General features: G+C 37.7%; 1 protein-coding gene across 1 annotated transcript in view; it reads left to right on the top strand.

Moving 5' to 3' along the window:
• The window catches only part of HHIPL1 (HHIP like 1), a 104443-nt gene that overhangs the window by 34619 nt on the left and 45579 nt on the right, over positions 1-24245 (top strand). Inside the window, exon 5 of the mRNA XM_053697479.1 lies at positions 2694-2820. Coding sequence (XP_053553454.1) covers positions 2694-2820 — 127 coding nt within the window. The remainder of the gene's footprint in view (positions 1-2693; positions 2821-24245) is intronic.

Raw genomic sequence — 24245 nt, 5'->3', positions numbered from 1 at the left:
GTCAATCAACCTGATCGTACACCATAGGGCGGTTTGCAGACCGCAGCCTCACAATAGGCGTATGAGTTAACTCCTGTTTCTGGCGAGCCTCAAGGCTCGCGCGGAAACAGATGCTTCGGGGCCGGTTGACGGTTTGTTAAATAGGCCCCTTAGACTTCATCCCTCATGAACTCTTATAACTTTGACAAGAAGGCTTCACGCTAATGCCACACCTTATACCTGGAACTGTCTTCAGCAATCATATTCTCTAAAACATATTTTTTACATGCAAATTTGGTCTCTTCAGGACAACAAATACCTAAAACTTACATGCATTATTTTTGTAATCAATTTTTTTACTGTTACCATTTACATCCAGTGTTTGCCTCTAATCCTGCCCCAAAACACAGCTCTATTCTGATTATTTGCCAAGGCTGCCTCGTGACTGATCCGCTGGTCCTGCGCAACTTGCCCCCCTTCCCCGACGGAGCGAGGGAGAGGAGGGGGGTAGGGCTGTGGGACGCCCCCCCTCCCGCACGACCGGAGGATGGAAGTATCCGGAAGACAAAAGCTTGGCTCGAGGGATGACTTTCAATAGATCGCAGCGAGGTAGCTACTCTGTTACACGCGAAACCCCGACCCAGAATAAGGTTGTCTACGAATGATTTAGCACTGGGTTCCCTGCGAACGTCCTGTGTGCTCTGGGAGAGAGGCGGCCCCCTTCTGTCTGCACGGGTCCCGAGGCGAGCGGCTCTGCCCACCGCCTCCCCTTGGGGGGTAGCTACCTGAGGCCAACCGAGGCTCTGCGGTGCTGCGGTATCGTACCACAGATCGTAGCTTCGCCCCATTGGCTCCTCAGCCAAGCATGTACATCACATGTCTGAACCTGCAGTTCCTCTCATATGTGGCAGGGACTTAATCAACGCAAGCTTATGACCCACGCTTACTGGGAATTCCTTGTTGGCAATCAATTGCAATCCCTGATCCCTATCACGAACGGGGTTCAGCGGGTTATCCACACCTGCCGGCGAAGGGTAGACACACGCTGATCCATTCAGTGTAGTGCGCATGTGGCCCCGGACATCTAAGGGCATCACAGACCTGTTATTGCTCGATTTCCCGTGGCTGAACGCCACTTGTCCCTCTAAGTAGTTGGACGCCGACCGCCGGGGGTCGCGTAACTAGTTAGCACGGAGTCTCGTTCATTATCGGAATTAACCAGACAAAAAGCTCCACCAACTAAGAACGACCATGCACCACCACCCACAGAATCGAGAAAGAGCTATCGATCTGTCAATCCTTTCCGTGTCCGGGCCGGGTGAGGTTTCCCGTGTTGAGTCAAATTAAGCTGCAGGCTCCACTCCTGGAGGTGCCATTCCGTCAATTCCTTTAAGATTCAGCTTTGCAACCTTACTCCCCCCGGAACCCAAAGACTTTGGTTTCCCGGACGCTGCTCGGCGGGTCATGGGAATAACACCGCCAGATAGTTGGTCGGCATCGTTTAGGGTCGAAACTACAACGGTATCTGATCGTCTTCGAACCTCCGACTTTCTTTCTTGATTAATGAAAACATTATTGGCAAATGCTTTCGCTTTGGTCCGTCTTGCGCCGGTCCAAGAATTTCACCTCTCAGAAGCTTCATCCAAGCAGTTCAGCATTGTACCAGGTCTCTACAGCCTCTGATTGGCTGGAAGAGGTGACATGAGTAGTGTAGGGAAATGATAAGTAGCAAATACTGAAGAGACATCCTAGTGCAAATATCACATACTCTGATTTGTAAGAACATGTCATTTTTGCACTTCAACTTGAAGTGGCAGGCTCTTTAGCACTTTCGCTTGAGCGTTAACACCACCAGAAGTAATCTTTTTGTGCTTGTGAGTTAGCATGCGTATCATTTGTTGAAAGTTAAACTTAAATAGAGTTTGATAACAATCTATCGTTTACTCCTATTATCAAATTTTCTTTGTTCTCTTGCTATCTTTATTTTAAAAGCAGGAATGTAAAGCTTAGGAGCTGGCCCATGATAGGTTCAGCATCCTGGATAGCACTTACCTATTGGTGGCTACATTTAGCCACCAATAAGCAAGCATAACCCAGGTTCTGAACCAAAAATGGGCAGACTCCTTAACTTTACATTCCTGCTTTATAACTAAAGATAGCAAGAGAAAATTTGATAATAGGAGTAAATGAGAAAGTTGCTTAAAATTGCATGCTCTATTTGAATCATTAAAGAAATATAATTGTGTTTAGTATCCCTTTAAAGATTGTGGGCACTTATCTACTAAGGCCAGTGCGGACAAACTTCCCGATTTGAGAACCTGTCTGTTCGACACTGTACATCCAATGCCCGCATATATAATTACACAAGCAAGTGTGTGTGTAATGGTGCCCCCTTCTCTCGTGCAACCAAATGCACAAGGGAAGGGCCTGTCAATCACCCTAAACTAACATGTGTGGCGGAGATTGTAAAAAGCAGTGGTCTGATGATCGCTGCTTGTTACATTGCGGAAAGCAGGCTTGCATGTGCTTAGTACAATGAGCCCTATGCATGCTTTGCAGTATTTATTAATCTAGGGCTGAACAAATCCTAATCCCAAATCAGGATCTCATAGTAATTTTGTATTTGAATCAACTCACTTTTATGCTTGTACTACAGTAATGCATTATCTTTTTTTTTATGTAGTTTTTTAAAAATAATATTCTTTTATTTACAGATGATGTTCTTCCAATTTTTGCTTACCCGCACAAATTAGGAAAATCAGTCACTGGAGGTTATGTATACAGAGGCTGTGAATATCCAAATCTGAACGGGATCTATATATTTGGAGATTTTATGAGTGGGTAAGTTTTTAACATAGTGCGTTCTTAAAGAGACAGTAAAGTCAAAATAAAAAGACTCATGATTCAGATAGAGCATTTTAAAGAACTTTCCAATTTACATATGTTATGTAATTTGTTTAGTTTAGTTCTCTTGTATTTGTTTGCATAGCTAAATAAGCTCAGAAGCAGCAATGCACTACTGGGAACTAGCTACTGATTGGTGGCTGCACATATTTGCCTCTTCTCATTGGCTCACCAGATTTATTCCGCTTACTCTCATTAGTATATTGCTGCTCTTTCAAAAGATAACAAGATAATGAAGCAAATTTGATAATAGAAGTAAATTACCTTAAGAAAACATTTTCTATTTTACCTCTCAAAACATGGTGAAATCAGCAAAATAATGTTGTCATTCTACATGGGAGACAAAAGCATAAGTGAGATCTAAGCTAATACTATGTTCTGTTATATTTTCTCCTTTTTATTTTAAAACGGATTGGCTTTGTGTGTATTTGTGTTTGTTATTTTTATTATATATAAATGCACTATGACTCTTTTTTGATCATTATAAATATTCCTTTATTAAGTTTTTTGCTTTGTCTAATATTTGAACCACGATACAGAAGAGAATAGTAGTAACAGTATTGTGTTTTGGGATTTTTAATATTTTAGTCTGGGTTTTTCCTTGAGATGTCCCATATAATAATCTTAAGGTGGTTGCAGCAGAGATAGTTTAGTGTGGGTGGCATTAAAGGGGAGTTTGGGCATTTTTTTTGGGTCAAGTACAGATGACAGAGTGTTTGTTAACTCTTTCACCTACTAAACTAGTCATAGGGGTAGATTTACTAATGTCTGTCAAACATGATACGCTATAGCGTATCATGTCCGACAGACATCGCTGAATGCTGACATCATATGCTGTCGGCATTTATCATTACACAAGCAGTTCACCAGAACTGCTTGTGCAATGCCGCCCCCTGCAGATTCACGGCCAATTGGCCGCTAGCAGGGGGTGTCAATCAGCCCGATTGTATAGAATCGGGCAGATTGAAGACCGCAGCCTCAGAGGCAGTGGACAAGTTATGAAGGCTTGCATGGAAACAAGAGGAACAGCGGCCATTTGGCCCTATACCCCATAGGCTTGACTGGACTGGCTAGAAACTGGTTAAGGTGGAAAGGGTCTGCTAACCCTTTCTGTGACAACTGGTGACTATTGCAGGGTGGGCTAACCCTTGTACATCACAACCTTCATTTCCTCTCCATTCCCATTTGCCTCCTTAATCTACTCTGTTTCACTGTGAATGTGAATCTTCAAAATTTCAACTATGGTTTTTAAGAAGGCTCAGCTCCAAGTGTTGGGTGTGGATATCCCAATAATTTTATCACAGTGATTGGTCTATAGAAGGAAGTCAGCACTGGGTTAGTGGTCTCTATTTAGAAGTGTGCCAAAGGATATAGAGCTGGGTGTGAACTGGGGAAGTTCCTGGGAGGTGTGGCACTAACATTGTAGTGTGATCGCTGGGTGAGAAATCCAAATCCTAAAAAGCCTTACAGTAAAAATGATTTACTGTAGAAAATAATAAAAAGGGTATTATGGGTACATTTATAAACGTGAATAAGTAAAATGTTATACTTAGCTTGGAAAATTTTACTGCCAAACATTAATATTTAATAAAGTTAATATTAATATTTAATAAAGTATCTAAAAATCTATGTCAGCAAAGGGCCTTATGCCTCTCTTATGATCTTACCCTTAACCTTGGTGTTTTCATCTGTACAATGCACATTGTCTCGTCATTTTAGATATCAATGTGCCTCAGCCTTGAAACATTTCAAGCAATATCCAACTATCCAAGTGAGGACATTGTTTTGCTGAAATAGAAAGTTCTTGATGGCTAATTTTACTCTTAGTACTGCCAGACGGAGCAGAATGCACAGATTCCATTATTCACTCTAGTACTGAATGGGTTAAAACACAGAAACCAAAACATGCTGGTTGTTAGAGTGGCTAGTATAGCATGGCATGTATTGCTAATGCTTACATATTGTTCTTCACTCTTATCACGATAAACACATAACTTACTCTACTATATAATGCAACAACAGCACAGTATTGTATTTAAGTCGACAAAATACAAAAACATATGGTTGTACAATCAACCTTTACTTCTGTAACCTCTTAATAATATAAGACCCTTAGATTGAAGTTTGTGATATACACCCATATGACCTGAGAGCCCCCCCAGAACCCAGATATTCCAAGAGAGCTGTGCATTTGTTATGGGGTATCATTAAAGCAGGGCTCTACAAACCCAGAAGCTAGGGAGCCATTGGTTCCTAGAATCTTTGAGTTATTCTTCATATATCTATATACAAATATCACTGCCTGGCTCCTAAATATTCTTACTAGCTTCTAAATTATTAACAGATTGGTCAACCCCTGCATTAAAAGGGCATTAAACTGCTGGGTACAACTACAGTAGCATGGATTCTACTCATCATGCTAGTGTTTTTCCTCCTGTATCTGCAGTTCTCGTTGGGCCTGATATTCAAAACCTTGCTGCTCAGGTGAGATATTCTAAGAAGTCTCGTCTGTACAGTGAGGTCCTTAAAAAAAAAAATTAGCAATACAAATTTTATCTTGAGAAATGTTTGTTGCTATACAGGGCAGCATTTATCATCCATCGGTAGACAGGGGCGTACATTTTTAGCCCTGTCCACCCGACTTCTTCCGCTGTCTGCATTTAACATTGCACATGAGCGCTCCTTTGTGTTCGTGTGCAACCCCGCCCCCTGCCCGAACACAGCCAGTCACGCGTGGGCAGGAGCTGTCAATCTCCCCAGTCGGACAAGACCAGGGAGATTGACATTCTCCACCTAAGAGGTGGAGCACAGGGTAGAGAAGCAGCGGTCTGATGACTGCTGCTTGATAAATACTGACTGCAGGTTCGCTTGTGCGACCCTGCAGTCAAAGGGAGGAGAAGGGCTTGAGAAATCGAGCACATAGTGTTCTTTATGTGAAACAGGGACTTCTACATTACAATACAAGGTCTAAAAATAATCCCAAAGATTTTGTGTGATTTCTCTTCATGCCAGTGAGGTTTTGAATATCAGGCCCCCTAAAGCCACTTAACCAATTACAGAAGCCGTATTGTTGCTACATAACAAATATAAAACATTTAGAGAAATGCAGCCACTGCAAAAATGTACAGCTCCTGCTCTGTATTGTGCACTCTAAACTGAAGTGCACAGTAATACTTGTCAAGAAGACAGCAATATGACAGATCTGTGAATGTTGCACTGCTTCTTTCTTAGGCCTAGATTTGGAGTTCGGCGGTAGCCGTCAAAACCAGCGTTAGAGGCTCCTAACGCTGGTTTTGGGCGCCCGCTGGTATTTGGAGTCAGTGATTAAAGGGTCTAACGCTCACTTTTCAGCCGCGACTTTTCCATACCGCAGATCCCCCTACGCCATTTGCGTAGCCTATCTTTTCAATGGGATCTTTCTAACGCCGGTATTTAGAGTCGTTTCTGAAGTGAGCGTTAGAGCTCTAACGACAAAATTCCAGCCGCCTGAAAATAGCAGGAGTTAAGAGCTTTCTGGCTAACGCCGGTTTATAAAGCTCTTAACTACTGTACCCTAAAGTACACTAACACCCATAAACTACCTATGTACCCCTAAACCGAGGTCCCCCCACATCGCCGCCACTCTATTTAAATTTTTAACCCCTAATCTGCCGACCGCCACCTACGTTATACTTATGTACCCCTAATCTGCTGCCCCTAACCCCGCCGACCCCTATATTATATTTCTTAACCCCTAACTTGCCCCCCACAACGTCGCCGCAAGCTACTTAAAATAATTAACCCCTAATCTTCCGACCGCAAATCGCCGCCACCTACGTTATCCCTATGTACCCCTAATCTGCTACCCCTAACATCGCCGACCCCTATATTATATTTATTAACCCCTAATCTGCCCCCCTCAACGTCGCCGACACCTGCCTACACTTATTAACCCCTAATCTGCCGAGCGGACCTGAGCGCTACTATAATAAAGTTATTAACCCCTAACCCGCCTCACTAACCCTATCATAAATAGTATTAACCCCTAATCTGCCCTCCCTAACATCGCCGACACCTAACTTCAATTATTAACCCCTAATCTGCCGACCGGAGCTCACCGCTATTCTAATAAATGGATTAACCCCTAAAGCTAAGTCTAACCCTAACACTAACACCCCCCTAAGTTAAATATAATTTAAATCTAACGAAATAAATTAACTCTTATTAAATAAATTATTCCTATTTAAAGCTAAATACTTACCTGTAAAATAAATCCTAATATAGCTACAATATAAATTATAATTATATTATAGCTATTTTAGGATTAATATTTATTTTACAGGCAACTTTGTAATTATTTTAACCAGGTACAATAGCTATTAAATAGTTAAGAACTATTTAATAGCTACCTAGTTAAAATAATAACAAATTTACCTGTAAAATAAACCCTAACCTAAGTTATAATTAAAACTAACACTACCCTATCAATAAAATAATTAAATAAACTACCTACAATTAACCTAACACTACACTATCAATAAATTAATTAAACACAATTCCTACAAATAAATACAATTAAATAAACTAGCTAAAGTACAAAAAATAAAAAAGAACTAAGTTACAGAAAATAAAAAAATATTTACAAACATAAGAAAAATATTACAACAATTTTAAACTAATTACACCTACTCTAAGCCCCCTAATAAAATAACAAAGCCCCCCAAAATAAAAAATTCCCTACCCTATTCTAAATTAAAAAAGTTACAAGCTCTTTTACCTTACCAGCCCTGAACAGGGCCCTTTGCGGGGCATGCCCCAAGAATTTCAGCTCTTTTGCCTGTAAAAAAAAACATACAATACCCCCCCCAACATTACAACCCACCACCCACATACCCCTAATCTAACCCAAACCCCCTTAAAGAAACCTAACACTAAGCCCCTGAAGATCTTCCTACCTTGTCTTCACCATACCAGGTTCACCGATCCGTCCTGGCTCCAACATCTTCATCCAACCCAAGCGGGGGTTGGCGATCCATAATCCGGTCCAGAAGAGGCTCCAAAGTCTTCCTCCTATCCGGCAAGAAGAGGACATCCGGACCGGCAAACATCTTCTCCAAGCGGCATCTTCGATCTTCTTCCATCCGGAGCGAAGCGGCAGGATCCTGAAGACATCCAGCGCGGAACATCCATCCGGACCGACGACTGAACGACGAATGACTGTTCCTTTAAGGTACGTCATCCAAGATGGCGTCCCTCGAATTCCGATTGGCTGATAGGATTCTATCAGCCAATCGGAATTAAGGTAGGAATTTTCTGATTGGCTGATGGAATCAGCCAATCAGAATCAAGTTCAATCCGATTGGCTGATCCAATCAGCCAATCAGATTGAGCTCGCATTCTATTGGCTGTTCCGATCAGCCAATAGAATGCGAGCTCAATCTGATTGGCTGATTGGATCGGCCAATCGGATTGAACTAGATTCTGATTGGCTGATTCCATCAGCCAATCAGAAAATTCCTACCTTAATTCCGATTGGCTGATAGAATCCTATCAGCCAATCGGAATTCGAGGGACGCCATCTTGGATGACGTCCCTTAAAGGAACAGTCATTCGTCGTTCAGTCGTCGGTCCGGATGGATGTTCCGCGCTGGATGTCTTCAGGATCCTGCCGCTTCGCTCCGGATGGAAGAAGATCGAAGATGCCGCTTGGAGAAGATGTTTGCCGGTCCGGATGTCCTCTTCTTGCCGGATAGGAGGAAGACTTTGGAGCCTCTTCTGGACCGGATTATGGATCGCCAACCCCCGCTTGGGTTGGATGAAGATGTTGGAGCCAGGACGGATCGGTGAACCTGGTATGGTGAAGACAAGGTAGGAAGATCTTCAGGGGCTTAGTGTTAGGTTTCTTTAAGGGGGTTTGGGTTAGATTAGGGGTATGTGGGTGGTGGGTTGTAATGTTGGGGGGGGGTATTGTCTGTTTTTTTTTACAGGCAAAAGAGCTGAAATTCTTGGGGCATGCCCCGCAAAGGGCCCTGTTCAGGGCTGGTAAGGTAAAAGAGCTTGTAACTTTTTTAATTTAGAATAGGGTAGGGAATTTTTTATTTTGGGGGGCTTTGTTATTTTATTAGGGGGCTTAGAGTAGGTGTAATTAGTTTAAAATTGTTGTAATATTTTTCTTATGTTTGTAAATATTTTTTTATTTTCTGTAACTTAGTTCTTTTTTATTTTTTGTACTTTAGATAGTTTATTTAATTGTATTTATTTGTAGGAATTGTGTTTAATTAATTTATTGATAGTGTAGTGTTAGGTTAATTGTAGGTAATTGTAGGTAGTTTATTTAATTATTTTATTGATAGGGTAGTGTTAGGTTTAATTATAACTTAGGTTAGGATTTATTTTACAGGTAAATTTGTTATTATTTTAACTAGGTAACTATTAAATAGTTCTTAACTATTTAATAGCTATTGTACCTGGTTAAAATAATTACAAAGTTGCCTGTAAAATAAATATTAATCCTAAAATAGCTATAATATAATTATAATTTATATTGTAGCTATATTAGGATTTATTTTACAGGTAAGTATTTAGCTTTAAATAGGAATAATTTATTTAATAAGAGTTAATTTATTTAGTTAGATTTAAATTATATTTAACTTAGGGGGGTGTTAGTGTTAGGGTTAGACTTAGCTTTAGGGGTTAATACATTTATTAGAATAGCGGTGAGCTCCGGTCGGCAGATTAGGGGTTAATAATTGAAGTTAGGTGTCGGCGATGTTAGGGAGGGCAGATTAGGGGTTAATACTATTTATGATAGGGTTAGTGAGGCGGATTAGGGGTTAATACATTTATTATAGTAGCGCTCAGGTCCGCTCGGCAGATTAGGGGTTAATAAGTGTAGGCAGGTGTCGGCGACGTTGTGGGGGGCAGGTTAGGGGTTAATAAATATAATATAGGGGTCGGCGGTGTTAGGGTTAGCAGATTAGGGGTACATAGGGAGAACGTAGGTGGCGGCGGTTTACGGAGCGGCAGATTAGGGGTTTAAAAAAATATGCAGGGGTCAGCGATAGCGGGGGCGGCAGATTAGGGGTTAATAAGTGTAAGGTTAGGGGTGTTTAGACTCGGGGTACATGTTAGAGTGTTAGGTGCAGACGTAGGAAGTGTTTCCCCATAGGAAACAATGGGGCTGCGTTAGGAGCTGAACGCTGCTTTTTTGCAGGTGTTAGGTTTTTTTTCAGCTCAAACAGCCCCATTGTTTCCTATGGGGGAATCGTGCACGAGCACGTTTTTGAGGCCGGCCGCGTCCGTAAGCAACTCTGGTATCGAGAGTTGCATTTGCGGTAAAAATGCTCTACGCTCCTTTTTTGGAGCCTAACGCAGCATTTGATTAAACTCTCGATACCAGAGTTAAATTTATGGTGCGGCCAGAAAAAAGCCTGCGGAGCGTTAGCAGCCCTTTTACCGCCGAACTCCAAATCTAGGCCATAGTGTGCATGAATACTAAAAATCCAAGATGGTGGCGCCCATTGTGAAGATGCATTTTCACAAACCAGCATTCGTAAAGGGTTAAAATATGAGAACAGCTTTAGAGAGAGCTGCAGGAACAAGAGGAAAAACAATAGCATGATAAATAATAACCAAAGTAAAGGTGCTGTGCCCAGCAGTTTATTGCCCCTTTAACTGATTATCTTTTCCAAAAGTCTGCCATATTCCTTATCCTTTTGCCAAACTCTTATAAGACTACCTGGATAGTATCTAGAAAGAAATGAAAGGGATATGTTACGCAACATAAATTCTTCTTTAATCCTGATACAACTGTGAGAACATTTTGTAATTTTTAATTAAAATTAAAATCAACTCACCAAGCAGTAACCATCAGCTCCAACTCCTATTTCCATATTCATGCTGATGAAAAAAACAGACTGAAGAACAGTCAGTCAGCATCAACAGTGCTGGGATTTCACCAGAACCTCACAGATCTTGTGAGATTTGAGATACAATTTCCTACATTACAGAAAAAAAGTATAATAAATAAAATAAAAAAGGCAGTAAGTTGTTACTTGCTGGCTGCCAGTTACAAAAATGGTTGGGGGGGGGGGGGGTGGTAAGAAAGCTGTGTGGGGGTGATCAGGGAGGTGAGAGGTTGAGGAGGGTTACTTACAGTATATAAAAAATAAATAAATATATATAAGAAAGCCCTAAACTGCATACTGGCAGACTGTTTCTTGATACCTAAGATGGTGGTGACCATTGCGGGGAGGAGGGGAGAAAGCTGTTTGGGAGGTATCAGTTAGGAATCAGGGGGTGGGAGGTATCAGGTGTTATGGTAATCCCTAGACTACAGCAAATATTACCTATAACAGCTAACTGATTAACCCCTCCACTGCCGGGAAATTCAAAGTGTGGTGCGCAGCCGGCTCCTAATTACCAAAAACCAACGGCAAATCTATGCATGTCTGCTATTTCTCAACAAATAGGATCCCAGAGGAGCATTTACAACCATTTGTTTTATGACTGCAGTAGCTGGTGGATAAATAGTGGCATGAAATATACAAATGGGCCTTGATCAACACCATGGGGCCGATTTACTAAGCTGCGGATGCAGCTGTTTCCGCCCCTGGAAACATAAGTTAAAGGACCAGTCAACACATTAGATTTGCATAATCAACAAATGCAAGATAACAAGACAATGCAATAGCACTTAGTCTGAACTTCAATGAGTAGTAGATTTTTTTATAACAAATTTCAAAGTTATGTATATTTCCACTCCCCTTGTACCATGTGATAGCAATCAGCCAATCACAAATGCATATACGTATAGCCTGTGAATTCTTGCACATGCTCAGTAGAATCTGGTGACTCAAATATTGTAAATATAAAAGACTGTGCACATTTTTTTTAATGGAAGTAAATTGGAAAGTTGTTTAAAATTACATGCTGTATCTGAATCATGAAAATTTAATTTAACCTGAGTGTCCCTTTAAGAAGAAGCAGACTTAAGACCGCTGCTCCTTAACTGGTCCGCCACCTCTGAGGCGGCGGACAGCAATCATCCAGATCCAATATGATCGGGATGATTGACACCCCCTGCTAGCGGCCGATTGGCCTAAAATATGTGCAGGGGGCGGAATTGCACAAGCATTTCACAAGGAATGCTTGTGCAATGATACATGCAGACAGCGTATGCTGTCGGCATTTATCGATGTGGGGCAGACATGTTCTGCTATAGCGTATGTCCGCCTCACATTGATAAATCGGCCCCCATGGTTGTCTATAATATATATAGAGGCCCATTTATCAAACTCCGAATGGAGCTTGAACTGCCGTTTTTTTGGCGAGTCTTCAGACTCACCAGAAACAGAAGTTATGAAGCATCGGTCTAAAGACCGCTGCTCCATAACCCTGTCCGCCTGCTCTGAGCAGGTGGACAGACATCGCCGCAATTCAACCCGATCGAGTACGATCGGGTTGATTGACACCTCCCTGCCAGTCTGCAGGGGGCGGCGTTGTGAGCTGCTGGTGCAATGCTGAATACGGAGAGCGTATTGCTCTCCGCATTCAGCGAGGTCTTGCGGACCTGATCCACACTGACGGATCAGGTCCGCAAGACCTTTGATAAATTGGCCTCATAGTCTTGGGGGGGGGGGGTCAATTTTGAGTTCTGCTATTCTAAATGAGATATACCCCATTACCACATAGCATCATTTTCAACATAACTGCAGATAAAGACCTTTAAATTAACAAATATAATAAAAATATATACGTTTGAGCTGAATGAGAGGATGCCAATGAACAAATTTTGAGATTTTTTTCTACAGTTACAAAGTTACAGGATTTTGTGGAATGTGATCATTAATGTTAGTCCTATTTAAGATGTGTGGTGATATATGTGCAGGACTCAACTGTGCAGCCCCTAATTCTGATATGCTCCCAGTATCAGAAAGTGAAAATCTAGAACAAGTGGGGGGAGGGGTGTGCTCAACTACAGAGCTGTGAGTGGGACTTATCTATTATGTATGACTAATATATATTTAGACTACCTAGTGTAGGAACATATAATATAGTGATAGCATACGATTGAGATATTTCTATTAATTTATATACTCTACCCGTGGTCGCTTATGATTATAAGGTGGGAGAATGTTAGATGTGAATCCTTATATAAGGTATATGTGTGTGTGCAATGATTGTTATAAATAGTGCTACAATATGTTGCAATATGTTGCAAGAAACAATGCTTGAAGTGCAATATGTGCAATAAATACAGTGAAAGTAACGATATGTGCTTCTTAATAAAACCAACAATATGTGCTTCTTAATTAAAACAAAACAAATGTACAATTGACTTATTAATCAGTTTATATAAGTAAATAAAAACAAATAATAACAAATAAAATGGTCATATCATTGCATTGGAATACAACAACTGGTTCACTGAATTGTGAAAAAATGGTGTCGGTGAAACTGATTTATCAGCATAGACAAAAGTACTGACATTGGTCAATAGACACTTAAAGACAAAATTTGTCCTTAAAAAGATACGATGATTATAGTTCAACGTAAAATATAAAAGTTATAGGTTAAAAGTTGTGGCCACAACTATTTGTAAAAGATCCAAAAAGCTCCAAAGAGCTGTTTCCTGTTAGGATAGCTTGTGTAGCTTGTAATGTCCCGTTATTAAAAAGCAGTAATATGGAATTCTTATGGTGCTCACCCCTACCGGACTACCGATATCCCTTACCTCCTCTTGTACTAGCGTGGGTTATGGGAAGGATTGCAATTAACTCGGGATATGTCTCAGTTCGGCGTTTTGCCGTGTAGCTGTGGTAGTATGTGAGCGTCTCACCTTCAAATTGCCCGGTCAATCCTTCCTACCCTGACGTCTACGTTGAGTAGTCACGTGGTCCTCGGAGGTCCAATCGGATAGCCGGGTCGTTGGGGGGAGTGGTGCGATAGCGATTCTGTCTGTTTTGCTTGCTGGAGCCAAATTCGGTCACACTGGATTGTCAAAATCTACGCGTTTCAGCGCTGGATATGCGCCTTTATCAAGACTTCCTATTATTGTGTGAGATCTGTGGCTCTATTTCTAGTATTCTGGGCGTTAAAAAACTCCTCCCATAGTGTCATATATCAGGAGATATTATCGCTTACTTGTCTATGCCTTTATTAAACCAGTTATAATATAAAATAAAAACTAGTAATAACAATAGCACATTATTGTGCACTTAAAACAACAGTGACAATGTTATACTCGAACATTATTGGAACTATGTAATTGATGTTAATCCAAAATGTGGATAATGTCACACAAATTGGAGCATATATGAGACGTATAGGACACTTTAAAATATATGATGCATAGTTAGGCAAAATTAAAGGAATAAGAGGAATAAAACGTATGGAGTTTAAAGTTATGGGAAATGATGTTTTAAAGTTGTAAGAAAATGATTTAGGTAATGATTCTATATTCGATGAGGAAACCAAATAATTGTGAAGAGACCCAATATATTCTAATGTGTAAAGATAACAGTGATTGGGGATCTTAAATATTACGACATGGATAGATGGGGATATATCTATAATTTGATAGATTACTAAAAACAAAAATGAAATTACTAGATAATTCTTTTGGGATATGCTGGAAGATGAGTTTTTATTTTATATTTTATATAAAGGGGTTTAAATTAAGTTCTGCATTGAGACCATTAGGTGTCAATGTATTAAATTTGAATATTAGTTCTGCTTCTTTTAATAATAAAGTGTTTTCTATATCTCCTCCTCTATTGTTGAATACTTTTTTGATACCCCAATATTTGAAACCTGTTGGTTTTTTGTGATGTATTTCTGTAAAGTGTTTTGATAGTAAATGCTTACAGTTACCACGTCTAATATTTGACAGATGTTCTCTTATTCTATCATGTAGAAGTCTACTGGTTTGTCCTAAATATTGTAATTTGCATTGGCACTGTATTAGATAGATTACATTAATATCTAAGCATCTGATTGTCTCTTTTATCAGATGCTTATAATTGTTATTAGATGATGTTACTTCTTTGTCTTTTTTACCAAATTTACAAGCTTTACAGCTATTGCAAGGATAGAAACCATGAAGATTTTTCCCTAGTAAATCTTGTTGTTTTGATGTAGTATTTTTATTGAATTGGCTAGGTGCTAGTATGCTCTTTAAATTTTTAGTTTTTCTATATATTATAGTAGGGTGTTGGTCTATAATATCTGACAGAATTGGATCTTTTTTAATAATGTGCCAGTGTTTGTCTAAGATCTTCTTTATAATTTTATGGTCTTCATTGTATTCTGTTATAAATGATATTTTATTATTTGTATCTTTATTAGCATCCTTCTTCTTATATGTTAATAGTTCAGTTCTATCTTTTCTTATTGCTTGTGCTTTTGCCTCTGATTATATTATCTCCATATCCTTTGTCCTGAAATTTCTTTTCTAATGTGTTAGCTTGTGTGATGAAAGTTTCATTTTCTGAGCAATTTTTCTTTATTCTGTAAAATTGACCTTTAGGTATGTTATTGATCCATTTGTTAAAGTGGCAACTATCTGGATGTAAGTAACTGTTGGTATCAGTAGGTTTGAAATATGTTTCAGTAGTGATGGTATTATTATTGATCTTTATTTGGACATCTAGAAAATGTATGTGTTCTTTGCTGTATTCGTGAGTGAATTTTATTCCCCAATTGTTGGAGTTAATGTCCTCCAGGAACAGGTGCAGTAATTCGACATCACCTTTCCAAATAAAAAATATATCGTCGATAAATCGCTTATAGAGCACGAGGTTTGCACCCCATGGGGGGGGGGGAAATGTGTTCTTCTTCAAACCTCCCCATGAATAAATTGGCGTAGCTGGGTGCAAACCTCGTGCCCATAGCGGTGCCTTTGAGTTGTAAATAAAATGTGTTATTAAAGTTGAAGTAGTTATTTTCTAAAATGAATGTTATGCAATCTGTGATAAATTTTATTTGTGGTGTTTTCATTTCATGATCTGAGTTAAGGTAATGTTCTGATGCTGCAATGCCCAATGTGTGTCGGATATTAGTATAAAGCGAATTCACGTCGCAAGTAACCATTGTATAATCTGTTTGCCAATTTATGTTTGTTATTGTATTTAGAAAATCAGTTGTGTCCTTGAGGTATGATGGTAAACTGTGTACATATTTTTGTAAGAATGTATCTACGTATTGTGACATGTTAGAAGTTAGACTGCCTATCCCTGAAATTATGGGTCGTCCTGGCGGATGGTCTAAAGTCTTATGTATTTTTGGAAGATAGTAGAAAACAGGAGTTTTGGGGTGTGTGATAGTTAGAAATTGGTATTCTTGATTGTTTATTATTTCTGTTTGTTTGGCTTCATTCAAAATACTTGCAAACTTTTTTATTTGTTTTTGAATGGGATTAAATGGTAGTTTTTTGTAAGTGTCTGTATCTCCTACAGACACTTACAAAAAACTACCATTTAATCCCATTCAAAAACAAATAAAAAAGTTTGCAAGTATTTTGAATGAAGCCAAACAAACAGAAATAATAAACAATCAAGAATACCAATTTCTAACTATCACACACCCCAAAACTCCTGTTTTCTACTATCTTCCAAAAATACATAAGACTTTAGACCATCCGCCAGGACGACCCATAATTTCAGGGATAGGCAGTCTAACTTCTAACATGTCACAATACGTAGATACATTCTTACAAAAATATGTACACAGTTTACCATCATACCTCAAGGACACAACTGATTTTCTAAATACAATAACAAACATAAATTGGCAAACAGATTATACAATGGTTACTTGCGACGTGAATTCGCTTTATACTAATATCCGACACACATTGGGCATTGCAGCATCAGAACATTACCTTAACTCAGATCATGAAATGAAAACACCACAAATAAAATTTATCACAGATTGCATAACATTCATTTTAGAAAATAACTACTTCAACTTTAATAACACATTTTATTTACAACTCAAAGGCACCGCTATGGGCACGAGGTTTGCACCCAGCTACGCCAATTTATTCATGGGGAGGTTTGAAGAAGAACACATTTTACACTCCCCATGGGGTGCAAACCTCGTGCTCTATAAGCGATTTATCGACATATATTTTTTATTTGGAAAGGTGATGTCGAATTACTGCACCTGTTCCTGGAGGACATTAACTCCAACAATTGGGGAATAAAATTCACTCACGAATACAGCAAAGAACACATACATTTTCTAGATGTCCAAATAAAGATCAATAATAATACCATCACTACTGAAACATATTTCAAACCTACTGATACCAACAGTTACTTACATCCAGATAGTTGCCACTTTAACAAATGGATCAATAACATACCTAAAGGTCAATTTTACAGAATAAAGAAAAATTGCTCAGAAAATGAAACTTTCATCACACAAGCTAACACATTAGAAAAGAAATTTCAGGACAAAGGATATGGAGATAATATAATCAAAGAGGCAAAAGCACAAGCAATAAGAAAAGATAGAACTGAACTATTAACATATAAGAAGAAGGATGCTAATAAAGATACAAATAATAAAATATCATTTATAACAGAATACAATGAAGACCATAAAATTATAAAGAAGATCTTAGACAAACACTGGCACATTATTAAAAAAGATCCAATTCTGTCAGATATTATAGACCAACACCCTACTATAATATATAGAAAAACTAAAAATTTAAAGAGCATACTAGCACCTAGCCAATTCAATAAAAATACTACATCAAAACAACAAGATTTACTAGGGAAAAATCTTCATGGTTTCTATCCTTGCAATAGCTGTAAAGCTTGTAAATTTGGTAAAAAAGACAAAGAAGTAACATCATCTAATAACAATTATAAGCATCTGATAAAAGAGACAATCAGATGCTCAGATATTAATGTAATCTATCTAATACAGTGCCAATGCAAATTACAATATTTAGGACAAACCAGTAGACCTCTACATGATAGAATAAGAGAACATCTGTCAAATATTAGACGTGGTAACTGTAAGCATTTACTATCAAAACACTTTACAGAAATACATCACAAAAAACCAACAGGTTTCAAATATTGGGGTATCAAAAAAGTATTCAACAATAGAGGAGGAGATATAGAAAACACTTTATTATTAAAAGAAGCAGAACTAATATTCAAATTTAATACATTGACACCTAATGGTCTCAATGCAGAACTTAATTTAAACCCCTTTATATAAAATATAAAATAAAAACTCATCTTCCAGCATATCCCAAAAGAATTATCTAGTAATTTCATTTTTGTTTTTAGTAATCTATCAAATTATAGATATATCCCCATCTATCCATGTCGTAATATTTAAGATCCCCAATCACTGTTATCTTTACACATTAGAATATATTGGGTCTCTTCACAATTATTTGGTTTCCTCATCGAATATAGAATCATTACCTAAATCATTTTCTTACAACTTTAAAACATCATTTCCCATAACTTTAAACTCCATACGTTTTATTCCTCTTATTCCTTTAATTTTGCCTAACTATGCATCATATATTTCAAAGTGTCCTATACGTCTCATATATGCTCCAATTTGTGTGACATTATCCACATTTTGGATTAACATCAATTACATAGTTCCAATAATGTTCGAGTATAACATTGTCACTGTTGTTTTAAGTGCACAATAATGTGCTATTGTTATTACTAGTTTTTATTTTATATTATAACTGGTTTAATAAAGGCATAGACAAGTAAGCGATAATATCTCCTGATATATGACACTATGGGAGGAGTTTTTTAACGCCCAGAATACTAGAAATAGAGCCACAGATCTCACACAATAATAGGAAGTCTTGATAAAGGCGCATATCCAGCGCTGAAACGCGTAGATTTTGACAATCCAGTGTGACCGAATTTGGCTCCAGCAAGCAAAACAGACAGAATCGCTATCGCACCACTCCCCCCAACGACCCGGCTATCCGATTGGACCTCCGAGGACCACGTGACTACTCAACGTAGACGTCGGGGTAGGAAGGATTGACCGGGCAATTTGAAGGTGAGACGCTCACATACTACCACAGCTACACGGCAAAACGCCGAACTGAGACATATCCCGAGTTAATTGCAATCCTTCCCATAACCCACGCTAGTACAAGAGGAGGTAAGGGATATCGGTAGTCCGGTAGGGGTGAGCACCATAAGAATTCCATATTACTGCTTTTTAATAACGGGACATTACAAGCTACACAAGCTATCCTAACAGGAAACAGCTCTTTGGAGCTTTTTGGATCTTTTACAAATAGTTGTGGCCACAACTTTTAACCTATAACTTTTATATTTTACGCTGAACTATAATCATCGTATCTTTTTAAGGACAAATTTTGTCTTTAAGTGTCTATTGACCAATGTCAGTACTTTTGTCTATGCTGATAAATCAGTTTCACCGACACCATTTTTTCACAATTCAGTGAACCAGTTGTTGTATTCCAATGCAATGATATGACCATTTTATTTGTTATTATTTGTTTTTATTTACTTATATAAACTGATTAATGAGTCAATTGTACATTTGTTTTGTTTTAATTAAGAAGCACATATTGTTGGTTTTATTAAGAAGCACATATCGTTACTTTCACTGTATTTATTGCACATATTGCACTTCAAGCATTGTTTCTTGCAACATATTGCAACATATTGTAGCACTATTTATAACAATCATTGCACACACACATATACCTTATATAAGGATTCACATCTAACATTCTCCCACCTTATAATCATAAGCGACCACGGGTAGAGTATATAAATTAATAGAAATATCTCAATCGTATGCTATCACTATATTATATGTTCCTACACTAGGTAGTCTAAATATATATTAGTCATACATAATAGATAAGTCCCACTCACAGCTCTGTAGTTGAGCGCACCCCTCCCCCCACTTGTTCTGTGATCATTAATGTTGTCATGTTTTTATTTTATTTTGCGATAATGTGCTTATTCGGTGAATAAATAACTAGTTGATATTGTCATCCACTGAAAGCACTTTTTATACCAAAAATGTATATAGTTTTCGTAGGTAAATAAAAGAAAACATTTCTTTTTTTTTAAACGGAGTGGTAGCAAAAATACTAAAAATTCTCCAGTACTTTGTGCAAGGTTTTCTCGGAAATTCCCAGTAGTGATGGAGTTAAAACATAGTACATTTTGGGCTAGATTACAAGTGGAGTGAGAAATTCTAGATTACAAGTGGAGCGAGAAATGTATTGCGTGCAAACGGGCACATTAGCGTCTGCTGGTATTACTCAGTGGAAGTAAACATACTGTATAAATATAAATACTGTATGTATATATATATATATATATATATATATATATATACTGTATATATACTCTTTTATACATACAATTATTTGTGCAGTGCTTTTCTACTCCTTGTTTGTCTGAATAACTACATACTCAATTAATTGTTTCTAGTTAAACTATCACATTAATTAAAGAGAATTATAGTTGAAAATGACAATTCTTTAGAGCTTGTAATATTAAGACTAACAACCCTGCACCTCTATGTGTTTAAACCCCTCAGCTAGGTTGTGCAATTAGCGCTGCTGGTTCTGGGCCAGACTGGGAAGTCATTCATTTTTTATTGGGAATAAAAAGTAGCCCTGGAAAAATATGAAGACCAGCCCTATTTTCTGTTGAGTCGGTAGAATGCACATGCCCCATTTTTCTCAAAGGGGATTACTGGGATACTCCTTCCCCAGAATTAAATTATATTACTTTGTATTAAATAAAATTGCCAGATTAATGTTATAAAGGCACCCTACAACCCAATTACATCCATTAATCACCCCTTTAAGTTGTAGTTTTCCAGCCCCAGCTACTCCAGCCCACCGGGAAATCTCAGGTATCCTGGTAAGCCAATCCGGCCTTGTGCTTGTTGGATCAGCCTTAGTTTCCACTTGGGGCCTGCAGTGCTCTGTGGGTTCCGAGCAGTACGTCTAGTATGTGTCTAACCCCTTTGTGTGGGTAAAATACACAGAGGTGCTGGGTCGCTAGTCTAAAAATTATATGGTCTAACAAATTAGAGCATGTCATTTCTTTCATACAGATGGTGAGAGCCCACGATCCATTACTCAAGGGAATTACTCTTCCCTAACACTAGGAGGAGGCAAAGATCCCCCAAAACCCCAGGAACTCTATTGAACCCTTCCTACCTCACCAGTACCTCAGTCTTTACTTTGCCTCCACTGCATGTGGTTGAAGAATGAAGATTTCCTTCTTCAGAGAGAGAGGTTCTCAGAACAAGTTGAAGCTCGTTTTACCCTCAGGGTACAGTTACTTGTCAGAGGGATGTATCTGGAGTATTGGAAGTGAAAAAAGAAGAATAAATCTAACAGTGCTGAAAGAGGTGTCCTATGGCTCATAATGGGAGATGGGTCCCTAGCCACCCAACGAAATGCAGATATAGAAAATGGTTCAAAAGGAGCGCCTCTATTAGAGGCAAGGACTAGTAATCAAGTATCTAAAATTAGCTAGTACTCCTAAAAGTATCTAATAAGGGTTGAAATATGAGAACAACTAAAAAGTTAAAAACTGTGAAGGTAGGGTACTAGAAATATTAAATTAAGATATTAAAATATTTAATAACATAGATTACTGTATAAAATATTATAAGTGCATGCATGGATCCATAACTTAAAATATACAAACGAAGTTATAAAAACAAAGTTATTAAAACAAGTACTAGACACAATAATAAACAATACTAAACAATGTCAATGCGATAAATGCAATAAATATATAAGCTGAGTCTTAAATATATCAACGGATCCTACAAGTACATTGGGATATGGATAAACTAGATAAGTTCTGTGATATAAGAAATTAATCAGTATAAGAAGTTCATCAAAATGGTTCAGTTCATCAAAATAGGTGATAGATCCAAAGTGCTAGTGCATAAAGGCAAATTCCAAAGTAGGTGTACACAAGAAAAAGAAATATCAAAAATGCAAAGTTAAAAAATGCAAAATATCAAAAATCAATATTGGCTATGAGGCCATGAGAAAGAATAGTGATAAAAAATGTGGATAAAGTTAGTACAAAAAGCGGTGCTATGTTGTTATTGTTTTTATTCACAGGATTTGAAGACATACAGTAGGAGTTTTTGGATAATGATTTTCACTAAGAATTTTGATCTCATTAAGGATTTTCTTTTTGTCGTTTTTTGGATTAACTAGTGATTTCATCATTGTATTTTTCATCATACACCGCTTTTTGTACTAACTTTATACACATTTTCTTGTGTACACCTACTTTGGAATTTGCCTTTTTGCACTAGCACTTTGGATCTATCGCCTATTTTGATGAACTGAACCAATTTGATGAACTTCTTATACTGATTAATTTCTTATATCACAGAACTTATCTAGTTTATCCATATCCCAATGTACTTGTAGGATCCGTTGATATATTTAAGACTCAGCTTATATATTTATTGCATTTATCGCATTGACATTGTTTAGTATTGTTTATTATTGTGTCTAGTACTTGTTTTAATAACTTTGTTTTTATAATTTTGTTTGTATATTTTAAGTCATGGATCCATGCATGCACTTATAATATTTTATACAGTAATCTATGTTATTAAATATTTTAATATCTTAATTTAATATTTCTAGTACCCTACCTTCACAGTTTTTAACTTTTTAGTTGTTCTCATATTTCTACCCTTATTAGATACTTTTAGGAGTACTAGCTAATTTTAGATACTTGATTACTAGTCCTTGCCTCTAATAGAGGCGCTCCTTTTGAACCATTTTCAGTATTGGAAGTGACAGCCTTGCCAAGGGGGTCGCATAGACTTGTCCATTGTCTCTGCCTGTTGGTTCGTTGATATACTCCTATTCCAGTTCCTCTGCTAATAGTTTTCAGCACTGGTCTTGGCTTCTTACTGGTTTCCTCCAGTGCCTTTGGGTAAGTAATATATTTTTATCTATTTGGCACTCTATTAGCCGTGTAGGTAATTTCTATAAATATTGCTATATATGTACATAGACTTAGGACAGATATATATGTTGTTTTTTTATATTTCCCCTTTTAAAGTGTTAAGATGTTTAAGTGTAACCACATCACTTTTTTCACACGCGTAGATTTTTGGATGCTTCTGCATTTCCACCGGCATATTTTGACGGCTGGTAGTTTTTTCATGCGTGTACTTTGACACACACCTGCTTTTGGGTCTGTGTGCATTGGCATGATAGTATGCATATTTTTTTGCCACCCTTTTCTATTATTTATGATGCAAGTTTGACACGCACCTCGCTTTACAAGTGTGTGGTATAGATACAAGATGCACTTATCTTGTATTAGAGATTTCTCAATATATAAGAGTTTCTTTCATAAGAGGTAAGTGACCTTTTTTTCTTTTTATGGGGATAATATAATTTAACTACGTTTTCTGCATTTAACTTTATTATTAGTTTTTCTGTAGCTATGGAGCTTTACAATTCTGTCCCTAAATCTGCCTTTGAAGCTGGGTCATTAAAATATTTTTCTTTTAATGTAAAATGTTTGTATTGTTATATACTAAGGTATTTCCTTCAGCAATCTTATGTAATAAATGGAAAAAAAATTTGTAATGCATTCTGACCAATTCTGTTATGATTTTGCTTCAATGGGTATTATTGCTCCTTCTGTTTGTTCCTTTCAGGAGGTTTATACTACATTTAATTTTGGAATTAAAAACTTCACTTGAACAACAGTGCTGAAATGTTGATGTCAATGCCTTTCTTTACTGACCTTCTGATTTCCCAGGTACTTTGCTACATCCAGGGATATTTTGATTGTGTTAGCACTGCAAAATCTGTTGGCACTTTACAAATAACCGATAATAATAATAATAATAATAGTTTGTGGATGCTCTGGTAGTTCAGTAGTCATTCTGGCTAGCTTATATTTCCACCTCTGGACTTTTTTTCAGGGTGTTTGCCAAGATTTGGCAGGAAGAGCTTTTGTTTGTTGTAATAGGATGGATTGCATTAGTGTTTATCCACCAGTTCTTTAAGGGTCAGATTTTTGCTCTTTTTAGTTATGTTCTATAAGACGAATGCCTATCTTCCTGGCATTGATGGTTTAGTTCTAGCTTGGCCTATAATTAAGCCTGTTATTTTTTTCCTCCTTGGTCTCTTAATTTGGTCTTGAGGATTTTGCAGGTACTTTCTTTTGGGCCTATGCATCAGGTGCATATTAAACTTCTTTGTGGAAATGTTGTTTCTTTTAGCTATTTCATCTGCTAGAAGAGTTTCCTCTCTTTCTGGTGTTCCTCATTTTATTTTTTTCTTTCAGATAAGGTTGTATTTTCTGACAATGTAAGTTGTT

Source organism: Bombina bombina, chromosome 1, assembly GCF_027579735.1.
Source record: "Bombina bombina isolate aBomBom1 chromosome 1, aBomBom1.pri, whole genome shotgun sequence".
Classification (NCBI taxonomy): Eukaryota; Metazoa; Chordata; class Amphibia; order Anura; family Bombinatoridae; genus Bombina; species Bombina bombina.
The sequence above is the reverse complement of the archived record's forward strand: the minus strand, read 5'-3'. Positions and strand labels throughout refer to the sequence as shown.